General features: G+C 45.2%; 1 protein-coding gene across 2 annotated transcripts; it reads right to left on the reverse strand.

The window, feature by feature from the left end:
- Positions 1-1302: 1302 nt before the first annotated feature.
- On the reverse strand, positions 1303-23946 carry dhx15 (DEAH (Asp-Glu-Ala-His) box helicase 15). 2 transcript variants are annotated; one of them, XM_076112318.1, is made up of 14 exons: positions 23757-23946; positions 22198-22513; positions 20882-21075; positions 19944-20103; positions 18501-18719; positions 14940-15107; positions 9648-9734; positions 9166-9315; positions 8613-8721; positions 5318-5509; positions 4271-4393; positions 4000-4190; positions 3025-3194; positions 1303-1934 (listed from the first exon to the last, which is right to left on the reverse strand). In XM_076112318.1, exons 1-14 carry the CDS (start codon positions 23759-23761, stop codon positions 1817-1819), a joined length of 2202 nt encoding a protein of 733 aa, XP_075968433.1. In that variant the 5' UTR covers positions 23762-23946; the 3' UTR covers positions 1303-1816. The 2 variants fall into 2 exon arrangements, with proteins under 2 accessions (XP_075968433.1, XP_075968432.1); XM_076112317.1 differs by lacking the exon at positions 23757-23946 and adding an exon at positions 23603-23741.
- Positions 23947-24378: the final 432 nt, after the last annotated feature.

Genomic DNA, 24378 nt, shown 5'->3' on the forward strand with positions numbered 1-24378 from the left:
ATTAATTTAGCATTGCCCTCTGAAAACAGTCAGCTAGTAAAAAAAAAAAATATATATATATATATATGTATACTGTATATATCATATTTGATGCAGCAGAACCAGAGGTAGTATGTTTATAATTCCATGCATTCTTCTTTGTCAAAACCTGGCTCATACATTACCCACAATGCAACATAACCACCAACAATTTAGTGGGATTTTTGGGAGCATATTGCTCGTGGTGGTTAGTGTAGCTGGAGTCACTAGCCTCAAGCAGAGATCAGGGAAAGGTTGCAGAACGCACCACCAGACTTTTCAAAGATATTGCCAACTGACGCTGACTCAGTTCAATCTCTTGAGGCAATGTATCAGACGTTTGGCAGCTCTGGTGCCACAAAAGGGCTTTGTACTCGTGTTTCACGTGTAAATAGAGTTAAATATGTAAAATTGACGGAGGTCGCTTTTAATTGATCAATGGCAAAAATAATTGGCACAATCAATCGTAAAGATGATTGTCAGTTGCAGCCCTAGTAACAAGAAATTGTAAAAAATGCATTATAAAGCTCTGCACTTTACATTTTGAGGCACCGCAGCCTTTTAAGTGAGAGGTTAAAAAGAGAATGGTCAAAAAGTGATGACGCAGAGGCCATAACTTGATCCTCCTTGCTTCATAAACACACCATCAATTTGTAATGCAAGATTTCTGTAAATTCTTATGTCTCCACGGCTGAGCTTAAATACGCGGGGCATGTTTCTCAGACTTGACGGAGCTCGTCCAGAGCCACAGAAGTCGTGCCACTGACTGAAATGAGACGGGAAAGCCTCCCAAGAACTTTAGTCAGAGCTCATCTAACTTCCCTCGCTGCTAAAGTCTTCTTAAAAGTTTGCTGTTGGACACTACATCTTAAGTTTCGACTAAAGTAAAACTACATACAAGACCTTTACTCTTGTTATGTTCTAGATCACCACCGCAGTGCTGGAAATTCCCGCTTCTCCCAAACTGCGAGCTTCACCTTCCACATTACAGAAGCGCTGACACAAAGCAGTACAGCCGGAACAGGCTCCAGCACAGCGGGGATTTCACACTGATCTTCTTCCGAAACATTTGTAATTAACATCCCCCCTCACTCCAACTGTTTCTGAAGCTATCAATATCCCAGTAAGAAGATTTAACTTCCCCGAAGAGCCGGGAAACGAGCTGGATTTGGCAGGTCAAAGCGCGGTGGCTCAGTTCGTGTGTGTGTGTGTGAGTGAGAGGGTTAAGTGAAAGGTTTACGCCCTGATTATCCTGTTATTTTAATGCCGACACTGGGAAAAACATTTTATTACAAAGTCATTTTTATTAAGCTGAACAGCGACAGGAAATGTGACCAAAGTGCCCCTCTTAGTATCTCCATGACAAGAGGACAATACATTATGCCCGCATCAAAACAGTATAAATTATATTCAATCAAAAAGCAGTAGAAGCAACAAGAATCCCGAGCTGTGACTTATCGTATGGATGTATTTAGGAGGAATGCTGAAATTGACATGACATATCATGCTTTAAAACAGAATGGTTAATAACTAAATTCCTGAAAAACAGTCATTTACAGTCCATTTCTGGTAGTGCTTAACCCTCTGGGCTTCAAAGAAATGACACACGGTGGCCCTCAAAGGACACATTTCATCAGTCGTCGTGAAATACATCACACACGCGCACACACACACAGCACGACAAAAAAAAAAAACCAGAATTCAAAACTAGGTTGTTGGTGGAATTTTAAAAAAGGAGTTCCAGGTTTTTACTTCGTACGGATACCGAGGATGCCGTTGCAGCACATGCGAACCTTCCTTAGTACTGAGTGAATTCCTTTGATGAGACCTTCGCAACAATACGCTCCAACTGTCTCTTTGCTTCACACTGGGGGAAGTTACCCATCTCGTAGTACTGCGGGGCAATCTTCACCAGCCTAGGAAAGAAAGCGAGTAAACATTAGTCGCAAAGAAAAAATGGTCTTGGGTGTTTACTGCCGGTGCGAGCTCGGACGCGATACTTAATTGTGTACGGTCACACAGGGGGAGGAGAAACATGCATAGTCGGTGTACTGCAGTACAAGTGTGTGCAAACAAGCAGACACTGGTGAGGCCGGCATTTTATTCTTATTAGAGCAAAGAAGTAAAAACTCATAAAACTGTGTTGGCTCGGTACTCCGGCACCGCAATAAATACAAAAGGTAAAGGCTAACTTTGAGCTTTTATTCATTTTAATTAATAAACCTTTGTTGTCATATTCCCCCCCCCTCCCATTTATTGAAAAAAGATGAATCATTACTTCCACAAATACACAATCTGTTGTTATCTAACAAAGCATTATGCTTTAATCCATATTTATTGGTGTTTAGACTTTCACAAACAACATTTTCACCGGGGCCGAAAAAACGGAAAATATGACGACAGACTTCCAAAGCTTCATTAGAAAACCTCAATGGAAGCTTAGAGTGAAATTTAAAAACAATATAATACAGCTATATATATATATAGCCGGTTGGGCTCCGGCCTACACTAAACACGGAGCCTGAATGCATCGCGTGTAGACACAGATGGAGCACTGAAGCTGCTAATGTGGCGCTCTCGAGGTGTGAGGAAGAGGACGGCGGCGAATCGTGATCGGGTCGACACGGAGGACAACAGGTGTGGGTGTCAACGTGTCTTACGCTGTGTGTTTCCCATTACGATATTGATATTAATACTGAGTGACTACACTGTTGGATTTGTATCCAATTTCAGAAGACTGACATGCATTGGATTTCATTTTTTCACAAATGTCCTCCCACAACATGCTTAACAGAGGTACGGACGCAATTCAAAAGAAAAAGAATGATCTCTTTGAAGCTATTTCAAACTAATAATATGGGATTGTGTGCAGAAATCCAGGGTATTTCCCACAAAGACAAACAGTTAAAGATATCATGAGAAGAAATACGCTCTCCATTAGTCAAGGGAACCAAATAAAACATTTATTTCTGAGAATTATCTTTACAGCGCACAACTGAAACGTACCATTCTGGCTTGATGTCGGTGCACGTGCGGATGTAATTCTTGGTCGTGAGCACAAACTCGTTGTAGAGCACCCACTCGGGCTTGTGGTCCAGCACGGTGGAGGGGTGCAGCTGAACGACTTGGTTGTCCTTCACCGTCAGGTAATGGCCGGTGCGTTCCAGGTGAGCGATCTGTTCGCACCGCAGAGAGCGAGAGCGAGAGAGAGAGAGAGAGAGAGAGAGAGAGAGAGAGAGAAAAGAGGATCAGGAACCAACAAATGCAGTTCACAGAGAAACACAGGAAGAAGGAAACATATGCCCCGAATTTAACCATACAGACCCATCAAAATCTTATTAGTTACTAATATTGCAGCCTGATGCTGCAAACTTGTTTGTAAGCAGGCAGTGAGTGATTTCCCCTACTAGGTGAAGCTGCAGTGGCTGTTGTGATTAACCAAGGCAATCAGTCTCAATAAAGGCCGTTCCCAACAAAGACATGGCTTCACAAAAGCTGTGAAAGCTCCAACATGAACCGCAAATTTGTCTCCGAGATAAAGGTTAATGTTGACAAATATTCAAATATTAACACCATAATTCAACTTGTCAGGCTGCTTGTTTCAGGTAGCCCTGAAAATGGCTTCTTGCGAAATGCCATTTGTTTCCTTACGTGAGGAACAAATTGACTCGATTCCTTTTTATGTGTTTAAAGCAAAGCAGCTGTGTGTGTGTGTGTGTGTGTGCACTTTAAAGGCTGTTATCCATTACAATTAACATCTCAGCAAATAATTTTAGTCAGTACCGGGTTTTGCACAAAAACACTTATTTTTCACAACAACTACAAATATATATTCAAGTTTAATGATGTAATGACAAAGAGAACTTAAAAGACGATGAAATAGCTGAGGCTAGCAAGTTGTAAACATACACTACCACAGAATAATACAAACACAACATGCTTCTGTGAGGGCTTCACAAAGAGGACCCGGGTGTGACGGACCTGCATGAAGAAGCCAGTGACCAGCGCGCGGCGGATGTTGGTGTAGTAGTCTCTGCTGTTGAACTCGGTGCTCCGCCGCGGCAGGTTGAAGCGGTCCATGATCCTGGACAGCTGCTGGCGCACGTTGTCCGCCGACATCAGCGAGCGGTAGTTGACGAAGTTCTCGTAGCACCACTGGGTGGAGTCGTGGTCTGCGTGAGACGAGAACGATTCAGGGTTAAAGACGAACAAAGCCGATGTTGGGACTGTGCGTTCAAAAGCGCCCACTCACTTTGCTTGAAGGCGTGGTAGACGTTGAGCAGCGTCATGTGGTCTCCGTCGATGTGGGCGAAGCGCATCTTGGACTCGTCGGCTACCTTCTTAGCCTCCGTGGGTCGGACGAAGCACTGTGGGACTAAACAAGGTTGGTATAGGCCCCAACACAGCCGCCCATAGGGATAAGTTAAGCAAATCCCGCAGACAGGAACAAGGCCTCAGCTCAAGAGAGGCACAGAGCACTTCACAGGGCACAGTGTATTGCGAAGTGGAAAAGAAGATGAGGGGGCAAAGAGTTCATCCGGAGGACTCGGGTTCTGCCGTCTCCCCGCTGTGAACTTTCTCTGGATGTCAGAAGCTGCTTAATTGTGCCTTTAATGGGTACGGGCTGTGTTTATTGAGCCTCGTGGTTGGTTGCTGTTCTCAGGTGTACTTTTCGCTGCTTACTCTTAATGAACTCAGCAAAAAAAAAAAAAAAAAAAAGGAAAAAGAAACTGCCGTCCTGAAACACCTGCTTTAAGTGCACACCACGTCCAAAGAGCTAGTTAAATCCATTTCCCCCACTCTCAAAGACCCTCGCACTCCCTTCAAAGGCGTCAAGATTCATCTCAATGAGCAGCATTCTGCTTTGGCAAGCCCAAAGTGCAATTACTGCTGTAGCATGCTGGTGCTGCTGCAGCTACACCTATACATTTTGTACAGACATGTACAGACATGTACTCCCCCCCCCCCCCCCCCCTCCTCACGAGTAATAGCTGACACCACTGACTTTACCCCCGACTTGCTTTGTAGTTGCGTTCGATAGGTGGATTTATTCCGAGTCGTTTTCAACTTCTGGGCTCTGCTGTGTCTATTGTTCATACAGATTAAGTCAGTCGTAAGTGGAATTTGACGATGAGGGCAAATCTAAAACAGAATGAAGGGTCAAGGAATGCAAATACATTAAAAGGGGACTTAACAGAAGCTGCTCTGTAGATTTCCTTTGAGCTCACTGGTCCATGAGCACAGGAAATGGAGAGAGTAGCAGCTCAGACCCACACATTTAGCCAGCCCCGAGCATTACCTGACAACATGGCAGTGACGGAGAGGATCTCGTTGGAGCAGTTGAATTCGCAGCTGGCGATGACCATCTTGGCCAGCTGGGGGTCCAGCGGGAACTCCGCCATCATGGAGCCCAGCTCCGTCAGGTCACCGTCGTCATTGAGGGCCGCCAGGTAGTTCAGCAGCTCCAGGGCTCGCATCAGGGTCTCTGGGGCTGGACGGGAGAGAGACGGGGCCATTAACAGCGCTCCAAGCCCACGGGCAATACGCACAGATGACGGCGATAGAACAATTTACAAAACTGTCATTTTATCATCACAGCAACAACTTGAGAACTTTTTTCAAATGCACATATTTCTGAATAGATTAATAGCCTTATTTGAGATTGTTGCTCAAGAGGAAGGTTAGGTTTTTGCATCTTCACACTAAATAATATATTTGTCCATAATGGCATTAAACATAGAGATCAATCTTTCAAGGATGATCGGACTCATTTTGCTTTAACATCTATGCTAAATTTGGGTGGTCGAGCGTTTAAAATGAATGCATTATTTCCCGTTTGTGTCTTCAAAGTCTAATTAAATATACAATTTCCAAATGTTCACATTTAAGCGGTTAAATGTGACACAATGAATGAAGAAAATATAATAATTGCAATTGATTTCCTTTTTGACAATTCTGATTCTGTCATGTGATCCAGCTGTTACTGGATTAAGATATAAACTTGCTTGTTGGCTCAGTAAAGGAAGTGATTTGCAACCCGAGCAACCGAATTTGACTTAAGAGGAAGCGATAAAAGTGATAAACCACCACAGATCCAGCAGCTGCTTCACTCAGACCTGTAGTCGAAGACAGATGCGAGTTCAAAGCAGACAGACAGTGGAGCGGTGGCTAACTGGTGGCGGGGAGCATGAGGTCAACCCCAACGAGAAGGCTCTCTGTGAGTCACGCCAGACGGAAACTTAGCGGAGAAGTAATCGTGGCAGAGCTCATTTTTCATCCTCCGCTCGGGCAATCCTAAACAACTAATGCAATTACAGGGGAACTTTCTACTTAATGCTTCAACACAAAAGGCTTCCACCGTTTGGTGAAAAAGATTTTTTCCCCCCCCTCCAGATGCAATTATTGACCTTTGGCTCCCGAGAGCTAAAGCCTAATGACCAGTTGCATGTTAACTGAAAATTAGCTTCAAGCGCCGGCTGCGGTGCTCGTTCACTTTCATTCCTCTCAAGTGCTCCCAAAAAATTCAATTTAAAACAGCAGGGAGGCATTTTTTTATGATTAAGAAATATTGATTTGGGGCATCAAAGCTACTTTCTTTTTCTTTTTTTACACAAGGTGAGCGCCGGCAACATTACTTACCACACCAGCGGCTTGTGTTGGGCTCAACAAAAAGGTGAAAATCTGATTTCCAAGTACTGCTGGCGAGGAATTCAATATATACACAACGTGGCTCATCAGAAAGTAAGTATTGACTCTCTCAACACTCAAGAATCCGATATATTAACCGAGGGCCACATCAATGAGAGGAAAGGCTAAAGGTACATTAAACCACATTGGCTCCGAAAGGTACTTCTCTGGAAATGTCACGAGGCAAATGAATCCCACCCAGACAAGTCCTTGTGTAAATCGCTACCGATTTCTTTTTGAATTTTCTATTTGGTCGGCCATCGCTCCTGTGTTTAGCGAGCGAGTAGCGAGGCGGGCAAAGAGGGAAATAAACTAGATAGCCGAGCATTCCCACAGTGAAAGGAAAATCAAGGTTCCCATTGAGAATACGGACAAGCTTAAATGGAAAAGGCCACTGGCTTTTTTGGGGCCGACACTGTTGATCATCAGGGAGATGATGCCTAAATCAAATTCATCTGACTTGAAATGTAAACATCAAGGAACAAGAATACAACCATACGTTGGCCTGGCATTGCCTATAGCTTCAAACCAGGGGTTTTTGATTGTGACAATTAGAAGAATGTCCATCTATCCACATATTTAGGGTTTCAAACAGGCCAGAAAACTATATTAAACCCATCTTAAAGCTCATGTAGTGCTATTGTTCCAGCCTCTGACTCTTAACTCTCCGGAGAAGCTTCTCTGACCTGTCCATTTACTCGGAGGTGGGCCTTTGACACGGCGTATCACAATTGATCCAGTGGAACTATAAACTCTCACAGGCTCAAAGCAGACTTCAAACCAGCTCCGGCTTCCACGAGCTAGTTAGGAGAAACCTTCTGCCGCGAGTGGATCAAATAAATAAAAAGATAATCCTCCCCTTTCCCTTCACCCCACTGTTCCCAGTTAGTGTCGGCAGACGGGGCCAATCCCGCGCGTGTTGACGCTTTACTCTTGCTGTTTTGTGAGAAATGTGGGGGCGGCGGTGGAGGTCAGTCACGTTCCACTGGAGGAATATAAAGGGAAGGCAATAGCCAAGGTGATAGTGCAGCTATTGATGTAACCAATTTCATTCTCAAAATGCCGTTTGCCACAGTGGACGGGGAGAGATGGGTTTAATCTCAGAGGTGAGATGAAAACTATATTATGGTGAGAAGAAAAGGGGGGGGGAAGGAGGGGTGAGGAAAAGGATAGGGAAAGGAGGGGTGGTCTCCGCGGGAACACACACTCTCCTGGAGAATGCCATAACTGGGTTTTTTGGCCGACATCCAGCGTGATTCAACTGAACTTCAAACCGCATAACACTGGTGTGTAATCCACGTCTGTCAGAGCGCTTGTAGTCAAATCTCCAAACATTCACTCTGCAGCATTTGATATCTGCCGAGATCATTTTATCTTTGCTTTGTCGTTTCCCCCCTGAGCTCCCATGTGACGCAGCCAACCCAGATTTGATATTGTACATGAAACAAGCACGGTTCAACTAAATGAAGACTTTATAGCGGTTTGTATTTTAGATTCAGATGTCACTGATCAAAAATCAAGAGCTATCGTTACAGATGATAGTGGATGAAGAGCAACTGGTGCATCAGTTAACAATGCAGGAAAGAAATGTCAAAAGCTGCTCATGTAGTTTTAATAACAATTGCAAACACTCCCATGTTCATGCTGCACAAAGCGCGAGTAGTTTTTCAAAATAAAATACAGGAAAAACTGTATTACATGGACCCCGCACCAACAATGAAAAGTAGACAATACACAGAGAGGTAGAGAATGCGTGACCATGGCTAAAATATAAAACCATAAATGACGTCAAAAATGGAGTTTGATTTCATGAACTTCTGAAGAATTATATCGTCTTCATGGGACCGAATGCAAAGAATCTTTCAAGTGTCTTTATGAGTAAACAAAACAAACAAAGTCCTACTAACCTGGTGGGTCCATGAAGTCAAAGTGCACCAGGTCGTCAATACCCAATTTCTTCAGCTGCAGCACCACAGAGCCCAGATTGGACCTCAGAATCTCTGGGTACGTGTTGTCCTGTGCCAGTTAAGAGGTACAAGACAAAGCCATGGAACAGTTCATTACCAATTAGTCTGGGCGCTTATCATCTCCTCGTGCGTTGCTCATATGTTGAATTGAACAGAGACTGGGGGCATTTGAAGGGCTATTTAACTTGACGTGGAAGAATTAGCCCGTTAAAGTGAGAGCTGGGCCTCCGCAGGTTCATTTGTCACAAAGTGGCCGTTTCGTTAGCATAGGTTATGAAGAAGGGTGGAGGCGGTGCGGTTTAGCACCGAGCTCTTGGAATTATAATTCAGCTCAACTGGGAATCGTGGCTTCTTAGTGCAAATATTGCGTAAGAGAGCTTTTCCAGCAAGAGGGCCGCTTCGGGGGAATACAAAGTGCTTGTGGCGTTGAAGAATGTGAGAATCAAGCACCTCGTAGAATTTCTTACTGTTTTCAGAGCGCCGTATTTCTTACCTGCATTTCTGTCTTGTAGGCTTTCTCTGTGTAAAGGCGGAAACACTTTCCTGGGCGTGTCCGTCCAGCACGACCTGCCCTCTGCTGGGCCGAGGCCTTGCTGATGGCCGTAACCAGAAGGGATTCCACTCTGATGCGTGGATTATACACCTGACAGGAGAGGAGAAAGATGAATTTCAGGTTAGTGGGAAAAGAAAGTGTAAACTAAACAGAATTAAGGTAAAAAGTGCATACCAACACCCTTAATCTACTAACTATAAAGCAGACACATACACCACAATGCATATAGAGTCTCTACTGGCGCCCGTGTATGACTTGGCTCCAGGCTGGTGAAATGTCAGAGGAATAAATAACCGGCTTTTCCATCTTTGCCGCTGTCAGGTGTGCACCGCCGTGTTTATCTGGGGATTCTCAGGCAACAGACGCAGATGATCGCAGATAAAAAGTGCTGGGAGAAGATGGGGGAGGGTGGGTGAGCTAACCTTTTGCTTGGCAAATCCGGGATCAATTACAAACACCACGCCATCGATGGTCAGCGACGTCTCGGCGATGTTCGTCGACACGACAACCTGTGGAAATGAGAACGGATGGGTTAAGAAATGATCCACCCGGGTGCATGGAGGGACCGACAAGACCTGGTACTGGAGCCGGCATTCAAACAAAAAAATAAATCATAGTTCTTCCTCAGCATGAGTAGAGGAGAGCAAAGGAGTGAAAAACAAGAGCAGATATCTGCTTTAACTTGAAAAACAATGCCTGATGTGAGCCAGTTGACTGAAGAAGCTGGCAGAGATGCCACTACAGTGCATCGCACACACGCTGCCTTATAGTACCACAACAGTTTCTACAATCACGTTCAACGGGCCATCAACGCATCTGTGCTGAGAGCTTGGTGCTCAGTGTCCCAATCCAAACGCATTACCTCTGGCCCTTTTTGGGTTACGTGATCGTGTGCGAGGTCGGGGGTTCCGTCTGAATGTCCTCAGCATGCTGCTGGTTTTTGTTTGAGATGTCAGCATCCCTCCCTTGGAAATAGTTGCCGTAATGGTTCCTGCTTTTTGCTCTACAATGGTTACCGCTTTCATCCAAGGGTCTTTTCTTGCCACTGCAAATGTTTGCATTGTGTCCAGTTTGAAATATTTACAAAATCATTTCTAGTATTTCCATAGCAAACAAGCTACTATTTGTGTAGAAGCTTTTGAGATTTGACTTAATTCCAAACACCAACAGAGGACCGTTATTCCAGCATGTAGCATGAAATAAAAACATCGAAACACGCATGTATGGGCACATCCAGTCTATATAAAAACGAGTGAGACAAGACACGGGTGGTTTGTTTAAAACAAAATGCAGTAGCGTTACAATGAAACACTAAATTTGGATTTGTTTAGTCACCTCAGAGCACACGATCCATACACCCGGGGGTGCAGGCGTTATGAAGAAAGCTGGATTTATGCTGATGCAAAGGGTTAACAAAGTCCCGTCGTAGATATGAAAACACCTACGGAGTGGGTTTTGATTTAGAGTTCAGCACTGATTTCCCCCGTCGACAGCACCACCACATCACTTGTTGGACGCACTGCGATCAGGCAGCATTGTGCTTTAATTATATGTATTCCCCACAGTAACTGTGTTTACATCCTTTCATTCACTTTGTGAAATATAGAGACCGTGGGCTATGCATCTAGTTATAGAGACGGAGTTACATTCATGTAATTTGTACTGCACTTTGAGAGAATATTGTGCAAATACGTACTGCTACTTTTTCTCATTCACTGCGATAGAGCAGCAATTGTGGTGAGCAGCAGATTTGCAGTAGAGACGGCTTCGCTCGTACTTCACACCAACGTGTGCTCAAAAGCGGCGCTGAACTGTTGAAGTAGCAGCATGTATAATTAGGTGGCAAGTCCTCATAACCCCCTAATAATGTCAGTCCATCCAAGTTTTGAAAAAGAAGGCACTGGTTGTGTACCATTTCTATTGCATGTCGACAGTTCTGGGCAAAAGGAAACGTTTCAAATTAAATACAGATTTCATAGATTCTAACGCCGGCTAACGCACGGCTCCTGCAATTCTGATCAACTGATAATGGTTCGATTTCATCTTTAAGTGTCTTTGTACAGAAATGTAGGAAAAACAAGTGAGAATGAGAATAAGACGAACCCAGTCTCAGATCTCTTTCTACTACAATTATCCTCTAAGCACAGCTGTCCATGTGAAATGACAAATCTGAGCAAAATCAAATGCGTCACATCACCCTACCTCGGGTCTCTTGCTGTAAGCATACACACAGCGGGAGGAGAGGAAGACAGATTTTTGCAGCTGCTCTCACGCGAGCCTTGACCGCCGCTAGGGCGAGTTCCTCTTACGCAACAGTTCAAACAGACTGGACAGAGAAACCTTTTCCGAGACCGTGGCGGCCGGATCATAGCCAGCTCTACTGGCAACTGCCACTCCGCTGTCATAGCTTAATATGCAAGTGGGTGTTTGGGAATATACATCGCTATCGATCCCGTGCTAAACTTGCTCAACATCTACCAAGACAGGAAGAAGCTGTGGGCAGACCCGAGCAGTCATTTGGTATCCCGTCTGCGTATTTGGTCGTCCTCGTGATAAAATGCCAAGCACCAAACCAAACATTCCTCTGTAGTCATTGCCGATACTGGTCCACAGAAACAATTTTGCACACTTGACACACTTCCTTTGTAGCTGTGCCTCTTCAGCTGTCTTCAAGCTGCGAGCCTGACAGACTTTTTAAATCCCACCTTTTAAGTGAGGATTTCTCTTGAGCCTGCGAATGCCTGAGTGTTTAGTTATTAATGCCAGGGAGGGCCTTTCCCCCCCCACTCATTCAGACCTTGACCTCGGGTAATTCACCTGACAAAAGACACATTCCCCTTAGTATTCAAGCAGAGGAATGAAGAGGTGGTAATAAACGCCTGTATGAAACTGATCAGACGGCAGTATCTGGCAAACGGTTGGGTCGTTTGTGTATTTCTTGGATGACTGGCTGTGTAGATCTGATTGACATGAGCACCCCATGACAAATGGGAGTTGCTTCATTTTGATAGACAACTGAAAATAATATGGGCTGTCAAAAAAAAAACACAACCAGCTAAGCAGTAATACACCAAAACCAACCGCTTGGTTCAAAGACGCACGTAAAGGACGGTCGTGTGGAGCCATTATTCAGCTTTTCTTTCCACTGTTCTCCATCAGCTTCAGGGACGTGTTCCTCAAACATAATTTCTAATAACTATTTCAGAGGTTGCCCGGCAGTGCTGTCAATCATTATTGGTTAGGCAGATGTGTCGTCACATCTCAGCGACGATGACAACAAAATAAGAAACCATAACCATCGTTTTACTACTGCATCTGTATCAAACAGGACAACCAACAACAAAGAACAACAATGGAGTACTCTGGAGGAGACTATTGGAAGAGAGCTGGAATGTGCTGCTAGAAACAAAAGAAGGTGGAGAAAAAGTTCTCTCAGTGGAGAGACAAGATACTGCCAAAAAGAAAGGAAACAAATCTGTAAAAGAAACAAGACTATAGAAAATTAAAGGATGACTGTGTGTGCAGTGAAATAAACAGGAAAAACTATGAAGTCCTCATGTAAACATAGAAAAACCAGCATGACTTCTTACTTTGTTGTCGGTGCCACAACCGCTTACTTCAACCTCCAACCAAACAGCACAGAAGATGACTTGGTAGGTCCCGCTTTCGCCTTTCGAACGGCATACATCTGAAATGTCCCCGGTTTTAAAATACAACGAAAACCAAAGACTCAAAAGGTTCCTGAAAGATTAGTTTATGTGAAGCTTCAGGGAACGAAGGTCCTGCAGTGGAAACAGGCCCTCAGTGGCCCAAAGATACAGAGGAATTACATCGTCACAAAACCTATTAGCCACACTGTGGCCGACTGAAATTAAAGTGGCTGTCCAAAAAAATAAAAAAAGACTGTCTCATGACAGACACTATATGCCAGTGACAAACGCCCCAGCGAGGAATGAGAGGTCCGTTTTTACAAATGGACTCGGTGAGGTTGCCGCCGTCCTGCGTGTTGGGACACAGTCGGTGCTCCAGCAGATGCCACACATGACAACCTCTCACATTTCATGATCATATGGGTGGCCTCATTGACTGCATTGATTCTGAAGGATTATCCGGGCGAGGGCCATTACACTGAACGCAGGCCGGCTCCTTCCAGTCTGTTGCTGCGCTGGATAATCCTGGCTTCTTTATCAGTAATATCATTAGAGCATCATCTCTGCATGTTATTTCTGGGTTATTACCTGCAGGAGAGTAAGTACTACGGCTAACGCGGGCAATCTTTCACGTCCCCTACTGGGAAACACAGCCTTGTTGACAAATAAAGCCTTTCCCCCCGGCCGGGGAGAAGGGAGAGCGTGCCTTGAGCAGCATCCACGCGGCCACAGCCCAAGCTCATTGAAACGGAGACGTGGCAGAATCACGGCTGACATTTGAGGGGAATATTACAAACGTGACAATGTTGAAAAACAAAACCCAACACTCATCACGGCACATTTGCTTGAGACAATCTTTGAGACGCTCGAACGCAAAGTGAGATTATAGTCTTTGTTTGTAATTAGTCAATTGCTGCCTTGGCTCTAAATGATTAAACTGTTCAAAAATAGAAGATCAGTGGCTTTCCTGGAGAAATAGAGCAATGACGAGCAAGTGCTTTATGTTAATTGAGGGGTGCCTAATGCAGTCGTTAGCATGCGTAGCGGCAGCCGTCGCAAACCTTAATTCTTTTTCACTACTTCCTCTCGGGCTGGCTTGGGACGACATCGCTGCATTTTTTTCCAGTTTATGATCTTGAGGGGAAAAAAGGGGCATCGCCTGTGCTGTTCACAGGCTGAATGAAGTGTAGCGGTGGCTGGCTTGACAGTTCAGAGGTTACACTGTCAGAGTTCACTTTCATTCCTGTATTAATAGACTATTATTAATCAATTCGTTTTGTTAGGAATCGTATGTTCTCAAAAATCCAGGTTGAATTGAGCGTTTCACAGCATCATGATGTGTTTAACGTTGAAAGCGCATAAATATTTCCACTGCAGCCTGATCTGCCTCAATTAGAGGGGCTGTAGCGATGAGTCAGTCATCGACACCGTCCCCTATCAGACGCTGGTGTTTGTTTGAATGTGTGCTCATTCAACTGGCAGCGATGATATTCTGATATTCTGTCAGATCCCCAGCCAACAGCGCAGGTGGTGCCGCTACTCCGGTGATGAGCCCGTCTGAATCGAAACTGTCACACGAGAGAGAGGAATTGTCTCGTGTCTGTATCAATAAGAGGACCAGCCACACCTCTGAGATTAAGTGATCGAGGAGGAGCAGCGAGAAAACTCCCTGTTTTGGGATCAGGTCACGTGATGCGCGTTTCACGTGGCGCCAGAGGTCCGAGGCCTCCTCTCGGAGCAGCAGCGGGGCCTGCGCACACGTAGTGCAAAGATAAAAATGACTGAGGATGCAGTGCTTTCCTCAGGCTCAGAGGGCGTGAGTAATACCCCAGTTATAATTTAGAGCAGAGAATTGCATGCTGACAAAAGCAGCATATGTTGTGTGAGTCAGTCCTGCGCTAAAGCTGAGAAAGGGAAAAAAAAAGTCCCAGTCCCTACCTTCCAGCTCACTTCCTTTACCCACCGTATTCCCCATCTGGCCTTTCTAACCAAGCCCACTCATTTTCTATCAAACTCCCCTCTTCAACTCCTCCCCCCTCAGAGTGTTTTTGCAGGCAGTTATACCTTCCTTCCGATGGCACCGCTTGGTTTGTTGGGTGGGGGCGGCTCAAAGATCCTCTGCTGCTGCTGTGGAGGCAGCGTGGAGTACAGCGGGATGATCTTGATGTCGCCGACTTCGGGGCCCAGGTCGTCGACCTCCCTCTTGATCCGCTTGCAGGCTTCATCAATTTCCTGAAAGACGCAAGTGCAACAATTAATCCAGGTGTGTGTGTAAACAGGAAAATCAAACGGCTTCTGAACGACACCTGGATGAACAACGGCAGTGCATCTGGATGACAGAGGAAGGTGTGGGGGGGAGGCGGCCGGGGGAAAACCGTGGTTCCCTGCTACAGTACATTTGTTCCAACTATCGCTCCATCTGACGGAGGAAATTAAACCTGGACTGCAGTGTGCTTTGCCGAGCTCCCCGTGGCTCCGTTGTCAAATGCAAGCAATCACGGAAAACATGGAGGCGCACGCTCCGAAGGCGCACACACACAGAGCCAGACAGACTCAAACAGGGGGTTCATTATTCCACAGTGCAGCATTGTAGAGGGGAATGTGAGATGAGACTGCAGCACTGATGCATAACCGGCGGCAAATCACGGCAGATCAGTTTAGTGAAGCTGAACGTTCTGGAGCCGGTGGGCTGGCAGACAGACAGAGGACCTGAGCAGCGCCAGGAATAAGAAAGCATGATGGTGAGCACAGGGTTAGAGCCCTTTCTCTGGAGGCCTGTCGGAATACACTATTAAACGCACTAAATAGGCCTACACATTCCACAGGCACTCATAGAAACGTATATTATGTTACCTGCCAGCATACAAACAAACACATTTTTAATCCTCATACTTGAAGGTTTTAAGTGGTTTCTGGTACGGCCTAAAACAACATACAACAGCTATTCATTTCCAGAGTAACTCCCGCTGTTAAGAACCATTTCCTTTGTTTTGCTAACAACAATCGTTTGATCCTCGTGAAGGAGCGGTTACCGTATGCGTCACGTTACAGCCTGTACTGTTGCACCACCTGCAGGCCCATGGGAGCAATGCAGCACTTTCTCCAGAAGAGAAGTCATAAGGCAGTGATGATGAATAGGAACCACATCTATTATCCTGATGCTTGAAGACAGACAATGGGCTACGTCAGAGCTCTTTTATGCACACTTATTATTTAGCAGGGTAACGAACTAACCCACAAAAATTCTCAGACATTTTTCGTTTTCTTCTCTAAAGGCATACTGCGCTGAAATCAGTTTAGGCACGGCTGAAGCGGACATAATTTGTACCACCGTGTGAAGCCAGTAACCCTTTGCCTTTGACATGAGAAAGCACCGCGGTGCAGTTTCCTGTTTTCCTTCTGGACTGCAAGTGTGCTATTAGCCCCGTCGTCCCCTCGCTCGTCGCATTAAGTCGAACCCCGCTGATGGCCGTGTACCCTTTTAATCAACACGCTGACAAGTGGAAAAAAACGGTAAATCTGAATGGATTGGTAAAATTAGCCCGGGTATTAATAGCCTATCAAGCCTCTGGATGCAGCAGCTGCCATGGAAGGAAAAAAAGGACCTCTTTGCCAAAGCGCTCGAAGCAAGCTGGCCGTCTGTCCCTTAGGGACATCAAGACAGAGTGTGTGTGTGTACACACACACACACACACACACACACGTTGGGAACCTGTCCACTAGCTCTCCCCGCGACCCCAGAAGCAACAATCTGCAGCCAAGCTAATAACCGACACATTTAGGCACTCCTCTTGACTAGCAAACAACCGCCCCGCCAATCCCCGTGTTTTGATGTTAGCTGCTGAGGGGGAAGCTTAACTATTAGGACTTATCTTTGCTTAACAGCTGTGATAAGTTTCAACTTTCTTGTTTGGAGTTTGGTGCTTCGGTTCCATTTGTTTGCGGGAGCGAAATATCTCACATGAAAAAAAGAGAGAGGGAGAGAGTCCCGTGCATTTTGCTTTCGCCGGTTATAAATTAAACAGTCAGATAAAAAAAAAAGAGAGAGTCTATAGCTTTGCCGTGGATCTGCCTCCCAATCATTAGTCTACATCAAAGTTGCTGGGAGACTGAAGAGGTTAAGAAGCGCTCGGGGGGGCATGCCGCACCCTTTGAACACCCATCTCTGCCAGACCTACCACACATTAACTTCTTTAACCCAATTAGGAGGGGGGTGGTAATGAACTCAACGTGGGAGTGCTCTCAGTAATGCCTTAGCTTGACACAGTGCAGGGGGGTGTGGGGGGGGGGGGGGGTGGAATATAAATCAACAAATTACATTTAACTGCATGAGAAATGTTCAACACATTGCTTGCAAATATCCCCGGACTTTTCTACACATTCACAGGAGCGGCGATCAGTGTTTCTAGCCCTCCGAGCAGCCGGGATACCACTAAATCTGAAATCAATTACCAGCCCTCGAAGGAGACCACTTCAAACACCGTGCCCTCCGATGACTTTATCCCCCTCGTAACAAGCCGCATATTGATCCTGCTTTGGCAAATGAAAACTGACGTAGGTGTCCTGCCACAGTCGGGGCCGATGTTTGAGTGACAAATAATTACGGCTAATAAACAACATGTCATAAGATGTGATTGGGGAAGCCAGAAAGACAACGACATGAGTTTGCACGGATGAAAAAAAATAGATGGTACCGCGGAACAAAAGCATTAATACTTAAATCCAACATGTCATTTTAATCTCTAGAGCAATTTGTGCTGTATTCCCACCGGTTACATTCTCGACGTGATCACATGGTCTGCAGCAGCATTCTGTCAGAGTGCTGAGAGAATAATCATACCAGCACAGGCACCGTTGGCTCCGACAGGCTTCTCCTGTCCAGTGATCGGGACGTTGAAATATTTGTTGGTGCTTTCCTGTGCGTGTTCACCCTGCTGTGACCCAATTCATCATTTTGGGCATGAACCCTGCCCTCTATTACACATCAGTGGACAACATTTGCAGGGAGGGAGGGAAAAAATAATAATAAATGACTTAATTTCAGAGATTTGTGGGAAGGGCAGAATGTGGGTCACTCCTCGTTTTTTTTTTGTTTTTTTTCTTTCTCCCGCCGCTGTGTAAATCCTGGTGGTTCCCAAGCAGGCACACCCACGTGCATTAACATCTATCAAACTGAGGATTAATAATATCCTGTGCTGAGGGTGCACGAGTGGGCTCATGGCACCGTGTATGGCAGTAACTCATCTATGTAATTAGATTAATATGCACACTCTTAACTTTGGAGATGTAGAAAATCTTTGCACAAGGCTATAACCTTGTTTGTTTGGACAAAAAAAAAAAACAATATACATGTATCTAGTCGTTCGTTGTCAGTTTTGACAGAAAAATGCTGTTTGAAAATCCCATCGTAGGCTCTAGAAAATTGTGATGGGCATAAAAGTCCAGACGATTACCAGAGAAAATAACCAAACGATTAATCGATGATGAAAATAATCATTAGCATCATCAGCCCTACAGCCCGCAATTTGTCACAACTTTCAGATTTGCAATCGGTGCATCTCTATTATCAAACCTAGAACAACTCGGGCAATCCGTAAAAAACATTTAAAACCCATGAAGGCGTACCTCTTGTCCAGTGAGGAAGAGCAGAACGTCCCCTTCGTCCACCTCACACATGTGGATCTGGACCACCGTGCGGATGGCCGCCTCCAGGTAGTCCCGCTCTGGTTCGGGCGTGTAGAAGATCTCCACGGGGTGCGTGCGTCCGGGGATGGTGAGCAGCGGGCATCTGTCAAAGTACACCTGGAACTTTCCGGCGTCGAGCGTGGCGCTCATCACGATCACCTGGACGGACAGGGGCACAGGAATAGTCTGTGAGGGACAGTGTATTCACAAAAGCAGTGAAGGGGAAGATGAAACTGAAAGTAAGGACAGCAGAGTGTAAATGTGGTGATTACAGGAGTGAGTTAACATTTGACATGGCTTGATGATAATTGAGGATAAGGACGCATACTAAGTGGATAAAGGTATCACCAAATACAGAATAGATGAAGAGTGCAAAAAGCTATCCAGGATGAATAATGCTCCTGAATCAGGATTTAGGGTGAGGGCGCTGGCACGAACCTAAGACGGTGTAGAACTTGGCATTACACTCCGAGTCGCTGACCTACACAGAGCTAGGACAGTCCGGGTTCTTGACGTTGGGTACACAATGTTCTCTCCAGAGCCATTAGATAGAGCGCATTAGGATTCTGATGGGAAACGCGTCTCCCGTTTTCAATCTCAAACATTTTCAGGGGCCAGTGTCTCGGCATCTCGCTTTACGCTCTGCGAGACATCATAATTGCTCTTAATCAAGGCAAATTAAACTTTCAAATTTGGAAAGGGGATAGGGATGAAGGAGATAGAGGGGTGTGTGGGTGGATGATCGTTCCCAATAACCTAGACCTCATTTAACAGTCCGCGAACAACAATCTAACCTTTGATTCCACGCTGACAAACAACCAGTCATTATCCATCTGCTTTATGGGAGCGATGTCTGGCACAGTCTGACTATAAAACCTCCACCTGCCTGTATGCTCCCATCCACGCCGACACATTGCCATTCTCCCCCCCCTGGTTGATTGGCTTAAAATTGGACCGACTCTAGGAGCAATCTCCACTCGTGCCGCGGTGCAGAATAGATGTGCATTTCTGAGCCCAACAGCGACATTTCTCTTTCCTCAACAGACACACAGCCGTCAGACACGGCAACACTGTCGGGAGAAAATGTGACAAAAGGGAGATGACGGAAGAGGGGCATACCCCGCAGGAGGTGGTGTTTTGGGGCTTTAACAGTGTTTTAAAGGCATTAAGTGGGACATATTTGTGGAAACAAAATCTGACTACTGTCAAGAACACTTTCAACACCAAGTCTAGATACACAAGCTAAATAAAAGTGAGCTGGATTTTCCAGAATAAAAAATACAAACTTGTATTACCTTTCAAATGAATCCACCTGCTATCAAAAGATTGCAATAAATAATCCTGAACTTAAGAACGCATGAGAAAATAACACTTGTTTTTTACCTTGAGGTCAGCCCTCTGGCGGACCACCTCCTTGAGGACTCCCATGAGGATATCTGTAGCTAATGTGCGTTCGTGTGCCTCGTCCAAGATGATGACACCGTAGCGCTCCAGCAGAGGGTCATTCATGGCCTCCCGCAGCAACATTCCATCGGTCATGTACCTGGACGAAGAAAAAGACATGCAGGCTTCATCAGCACACACAACGGAAACCCTGTTGAAAATGAACGTAATGAGCACAGCATTCCTCCCTTCAAACTGCTGTGGTCAGGACATCATCAAAGGGGGAGGAAGTATTAAAATCCAGATGGATTAGAGAAAATTGTTTGGTCAAACGCACAACTTGCGTACCGCTTCATTCATAAAACAACGAATTACTCGAGTATAAATTTAGCACCGTTGTAGGATGAGGGGAAAGCATTTTTGTGTTTGATAACATCAAAAGTATAGTTAGGCTTTGTTGTCGGCAAAAAAAAAAACAGAGATTGCGCGAGCGGTAAAAGAGAGAAAGTGCTGCGAATGAGAGAGAAAAAAGATCATTTCTGATTGTTTCACGGCAGTTACATTCTAAAGCACAAATAAATAACCATCAAACACTCAACAGATGATTTACTGTGGCGAGAGACACTCTTGGTTTCATTTCCTTCTTTGCATTTCATTCATTACATCCAACATGCATCAGTAAATACTATGCAGCAGTAAATGTCATCGCAGCGAGAAAAAAAACACGGTTTATTTTTCGCCCTCGTCAGTCTGCAGGTCTTTAGCCTGCTGTGGAAACACAGACAACGATGGTGCTGAAGAAACCTTACTGATCTTTTAAAAAGTAGTCCCGGGACTAAAATGACCATGAACTTCCTGTTGGAAACACGGCTTTTGTCATTGGTTGCTTAGAACATAAACGGAGACATGAGGGGAATATTTCTAACTGGCCTTCTTACTTGAGTACTGTCTTGGCAGAGCTGCAGTCCTCGAACCTGATGGAGTAGCCCACCTCTTGGCCCAGCATCACATCCATCTCATCAGCGACCCTCTGGGCGACGCTCATGGCCGCCACCCTCCTGGGCTGGGTGCAGGCCACGGCTCTCTTTGTCCCCGGCATCGACCGCACCATGTCCACGCACCACTGAGGGATCTGGAAGACAGCAGACGAGCCCGGTTTGTGTAAAAGACGTCACAGGAATTCTCTGAATGAAAACCGCAAACTAGGGGAATTAATGCAGTGGGTGTACCGGAGTATAACAAACATTTAAATAAGTGCGTCACTACGGTTTACCGTGTCCTGAAAAACAAATACCTGTGAGAGTTTTACCCGTCAACATGTTTCACGGACGGCATGCTCTTGCTTAGAGCTTAAAAACAGAGAATCAGCTTATTGAGAGAGGCTCCAAATGAAGAGTGTCTTACTTCCACACACTATTAAGCTTGAGATTCGGATGACTGCCCTTTAGAGATGATTCGACTCTTACCAGTTTTTGAAATGTCATCCAATCAGAAGAACCACACACAAAAAAAAAATGCAGACGACAGGTTTGGAAGAGATACACATGTCAAGGACAGTGTGAACATATATTATACGGGCTCACAGGGCCTGACCCTGATCATCAGAATATGTTTGGTGGAACGCCTGCATGCTACCTCATGATTTAAGCTGCATTTGCATTAAGACAAGAGTTAGTGTGGTATATTTCTGTTTTAAAACACTGACAATTGTGAGAAAGATGAATAAAATACTAAACATTCTCTTTAAAATTTCATTGATGAATTTTCCCCATTCATTTTATGAGCAATTACCACAAATGGCAATCCTTAAAGATCCATAAATGGAGCTCCTGCCTTGGTGAGCATGTATGTATTTAGAGGAGACCGCAAACTGAACACTCTATAAAAGGTCTGTTCAAAAAGTCATGATGGATGTGTGGAATACAAATGAGGATAAACACACTGAGAAGATTACACCAAATTATTTAACAAGTGTTTGGAAGATGGTTTGTATTCCCCTCAGGAGGATGCTCAGGCTCAACCAGTGATCGACTCGCATCTTCTCACTTTCAAATATAAAAAAAAAAGAGACAACCTAGCTCTTTCAACAACTTTGAAACCAAACACTGTGAATCAGCTCCACAGAGGAACTGTTTAAAATGCACCATATGTTCTTTGCACCCTGTTGTTTTTTACTCACCATTACTATCAAACCAATTATATTACTGGATTTCAATTAAATTTGACACTTTTTTTTTAACATTCTGCCTCGTACCTGTGTGGTTTTTCCAGAGCCCGTCTCTCCCACCAGCACAAACGACTGGTGACGCATCAGGATGTCAGTAAAGCGCTCTCTGTACTCAAAGACGGGCAGCTGCAGCCGCTTCTTCAGGATCTCGTAGTAGCGTGGTGTGTGGGGCAGGTTGGTGAAGGGGTTGATCTGCTGCTGAACGGGGTTTGGCTTGAGGAAGCCTGCAGCTGGGTTGATGGGGACCCCGGATGACTTCACATCTCTGTCCCAGTCGCGGTCTGGGGCTCGGTCCCGGTCCCTGTCCCTCGACCGTTCATCGCGGTCTCTGTCCCGGTCACGCCTGTGAGAGGGAGACGCGTGGAGTTAAGATTTGATGAAGCATTGTCACACAAAACTGACACATTTCCATTACTAATGTATATTATATTTACTACTAATCACGATTCAGTTGTGTCTAAATGTGTCAATGACAGTTGTGTATAGTGCGTCACAACAAAAGTGAAGCTAAGCAGGACTCATACAGAGGTGTATCATCTGGTCTGAAACCTCAACACCGATCAGCTCGCTTGGATGCAAGCCTCTCCATCCATTCATGTACTTGACAATGGGAAAGCTGCAGCATGCACGTGGAATAACGCAGGGCTCTAAGTTATCCTTCACGTGATGCATGCAATCCACTCGATGGTGTAAATTTGTATTTTGCTCGTCGTTCCCGGTCAATCAAAGCGATGTCAAATCCAGGGCAGAGACACTGAGCGACACTCTCTGTGACTTTGACAACTGACAAGCAGGGACGCTTCATCCTTGGTCCTCCAACTTCTACAGGCCCATCAGACCCACATGTGAACGCTCAGCAGTCCTTTGCTGCAAAAGTCGCTCGACTGACTTGGGACTGTAATTTGAGACATAGCAGTGACATCTCACAGGGCATCTCATTTCCGCTAAATGGCTAACATTAGCCTGGCTATAGGGGGGTTATGTGTTCAGCTTTCCTTCAACGTGTAATAAAAGCTACATGCCATAACAACCAGGAATGAATTAAGACATGTTGACTTTGGCTCGTGAAATGCGTGTATTTATATTTCAGACACAGCGCCTAAACTAGCACTGGCTAGCATGTAGCCACGTGCAGCCCAGAACAGGCAGACTGTTTGCTAGCTAGGTTAGCTAACGTTACACTAGCTAGCCACTTTGCTGGACCATTGCGCGACAGCGCGACCGTGTCGCCATACAATAACCCCATGCAGGTGACTGGTAATGTCATAATTAGAACAATTGTGCATTTACACCCTAGCCGGTGCTAGCTCGCTATATAAACGTGCTACGAGTTAGCATTAGCACGGCTAGTTAGAAACAGGACAACAGCAAAACAGCCGGGAGAAACACTTCCAACAGCTGGACGCTTTTAGTTAACGCTAACGCAACATACCCGTCGGAATGTCTCTTTTTACCGGGCGAAGTATCATCCCCCAAATCTAAACGATGTCGCTTGAACATCCTCCAACCAGCGGCTTTAGCAGCTTATTATTCCATGCAGATATTCCCCTCAAAACACCAGCAAAATGGCGACCGGAAGCTCTTACCTCATCGTTATCCTTGACAAAATGACTCGAAAGCAGTGATTTACTGTGAGACCCTGCGAGCACGTTGCATATATAAAGGTACTGGCTTCACTGAGCAATGCACATGGTGCTGTCCGTTAACGCCTGTCGCAGTGGCTGCAGATACGATGCAGTGGTTCGGGGGAGGATGTAGGAGGTCTGCTGCCTGCCTCTCGGTCGGGATGACGATGTGCCCGCCAAACAACGCTCGCGCACGCTCACACGCGAGTGTTCCCTCGCCCCCTTCAGTCCAAAGCTGCAGTCACTGCAGTGCAGGATGGTGTGCGTTTTGTCTCAAGCAACCTCGTTGTTATTTAGTGGTTATGCAGGACTCGTTGCATGGATGATCAGATTAGTGAGCTCAGTATATAAAGACTGCTTTGTTCTTTGATTGAAAGCTATAAACACCACCGTGGCTGGAGACCCACTTTAAATTGTTGTTCTAATCTGCAGAGTATAACTGCAATATAAGCAAAAACAGCCATTGAATTAATTAGTCTGTAACAAGACAAAAGTCATATGAGTGCATCACATATCATTATTATTTTATTTTAAAAAATCTAAATATTGAATACAGCAATTCATATTGCAAACACTGACTTCT

The sequence above is a fragment of the Anarhichas minor genome, unplaced genomic scaffold, assembly GCF_050575085.1.
Source record: "Anarhichas minor isolate MPS153535 unplaced genomic scaffold, ASM5057508v1 ptg000049l, whole genome shotgun sequence".
NCBI classification, from domain to species: Eukaryota; Metazoa; Chordata; class Actinopteri; order Perciformes; family Anarhichadidae; genus Anarhichas; species Anarhichas minor.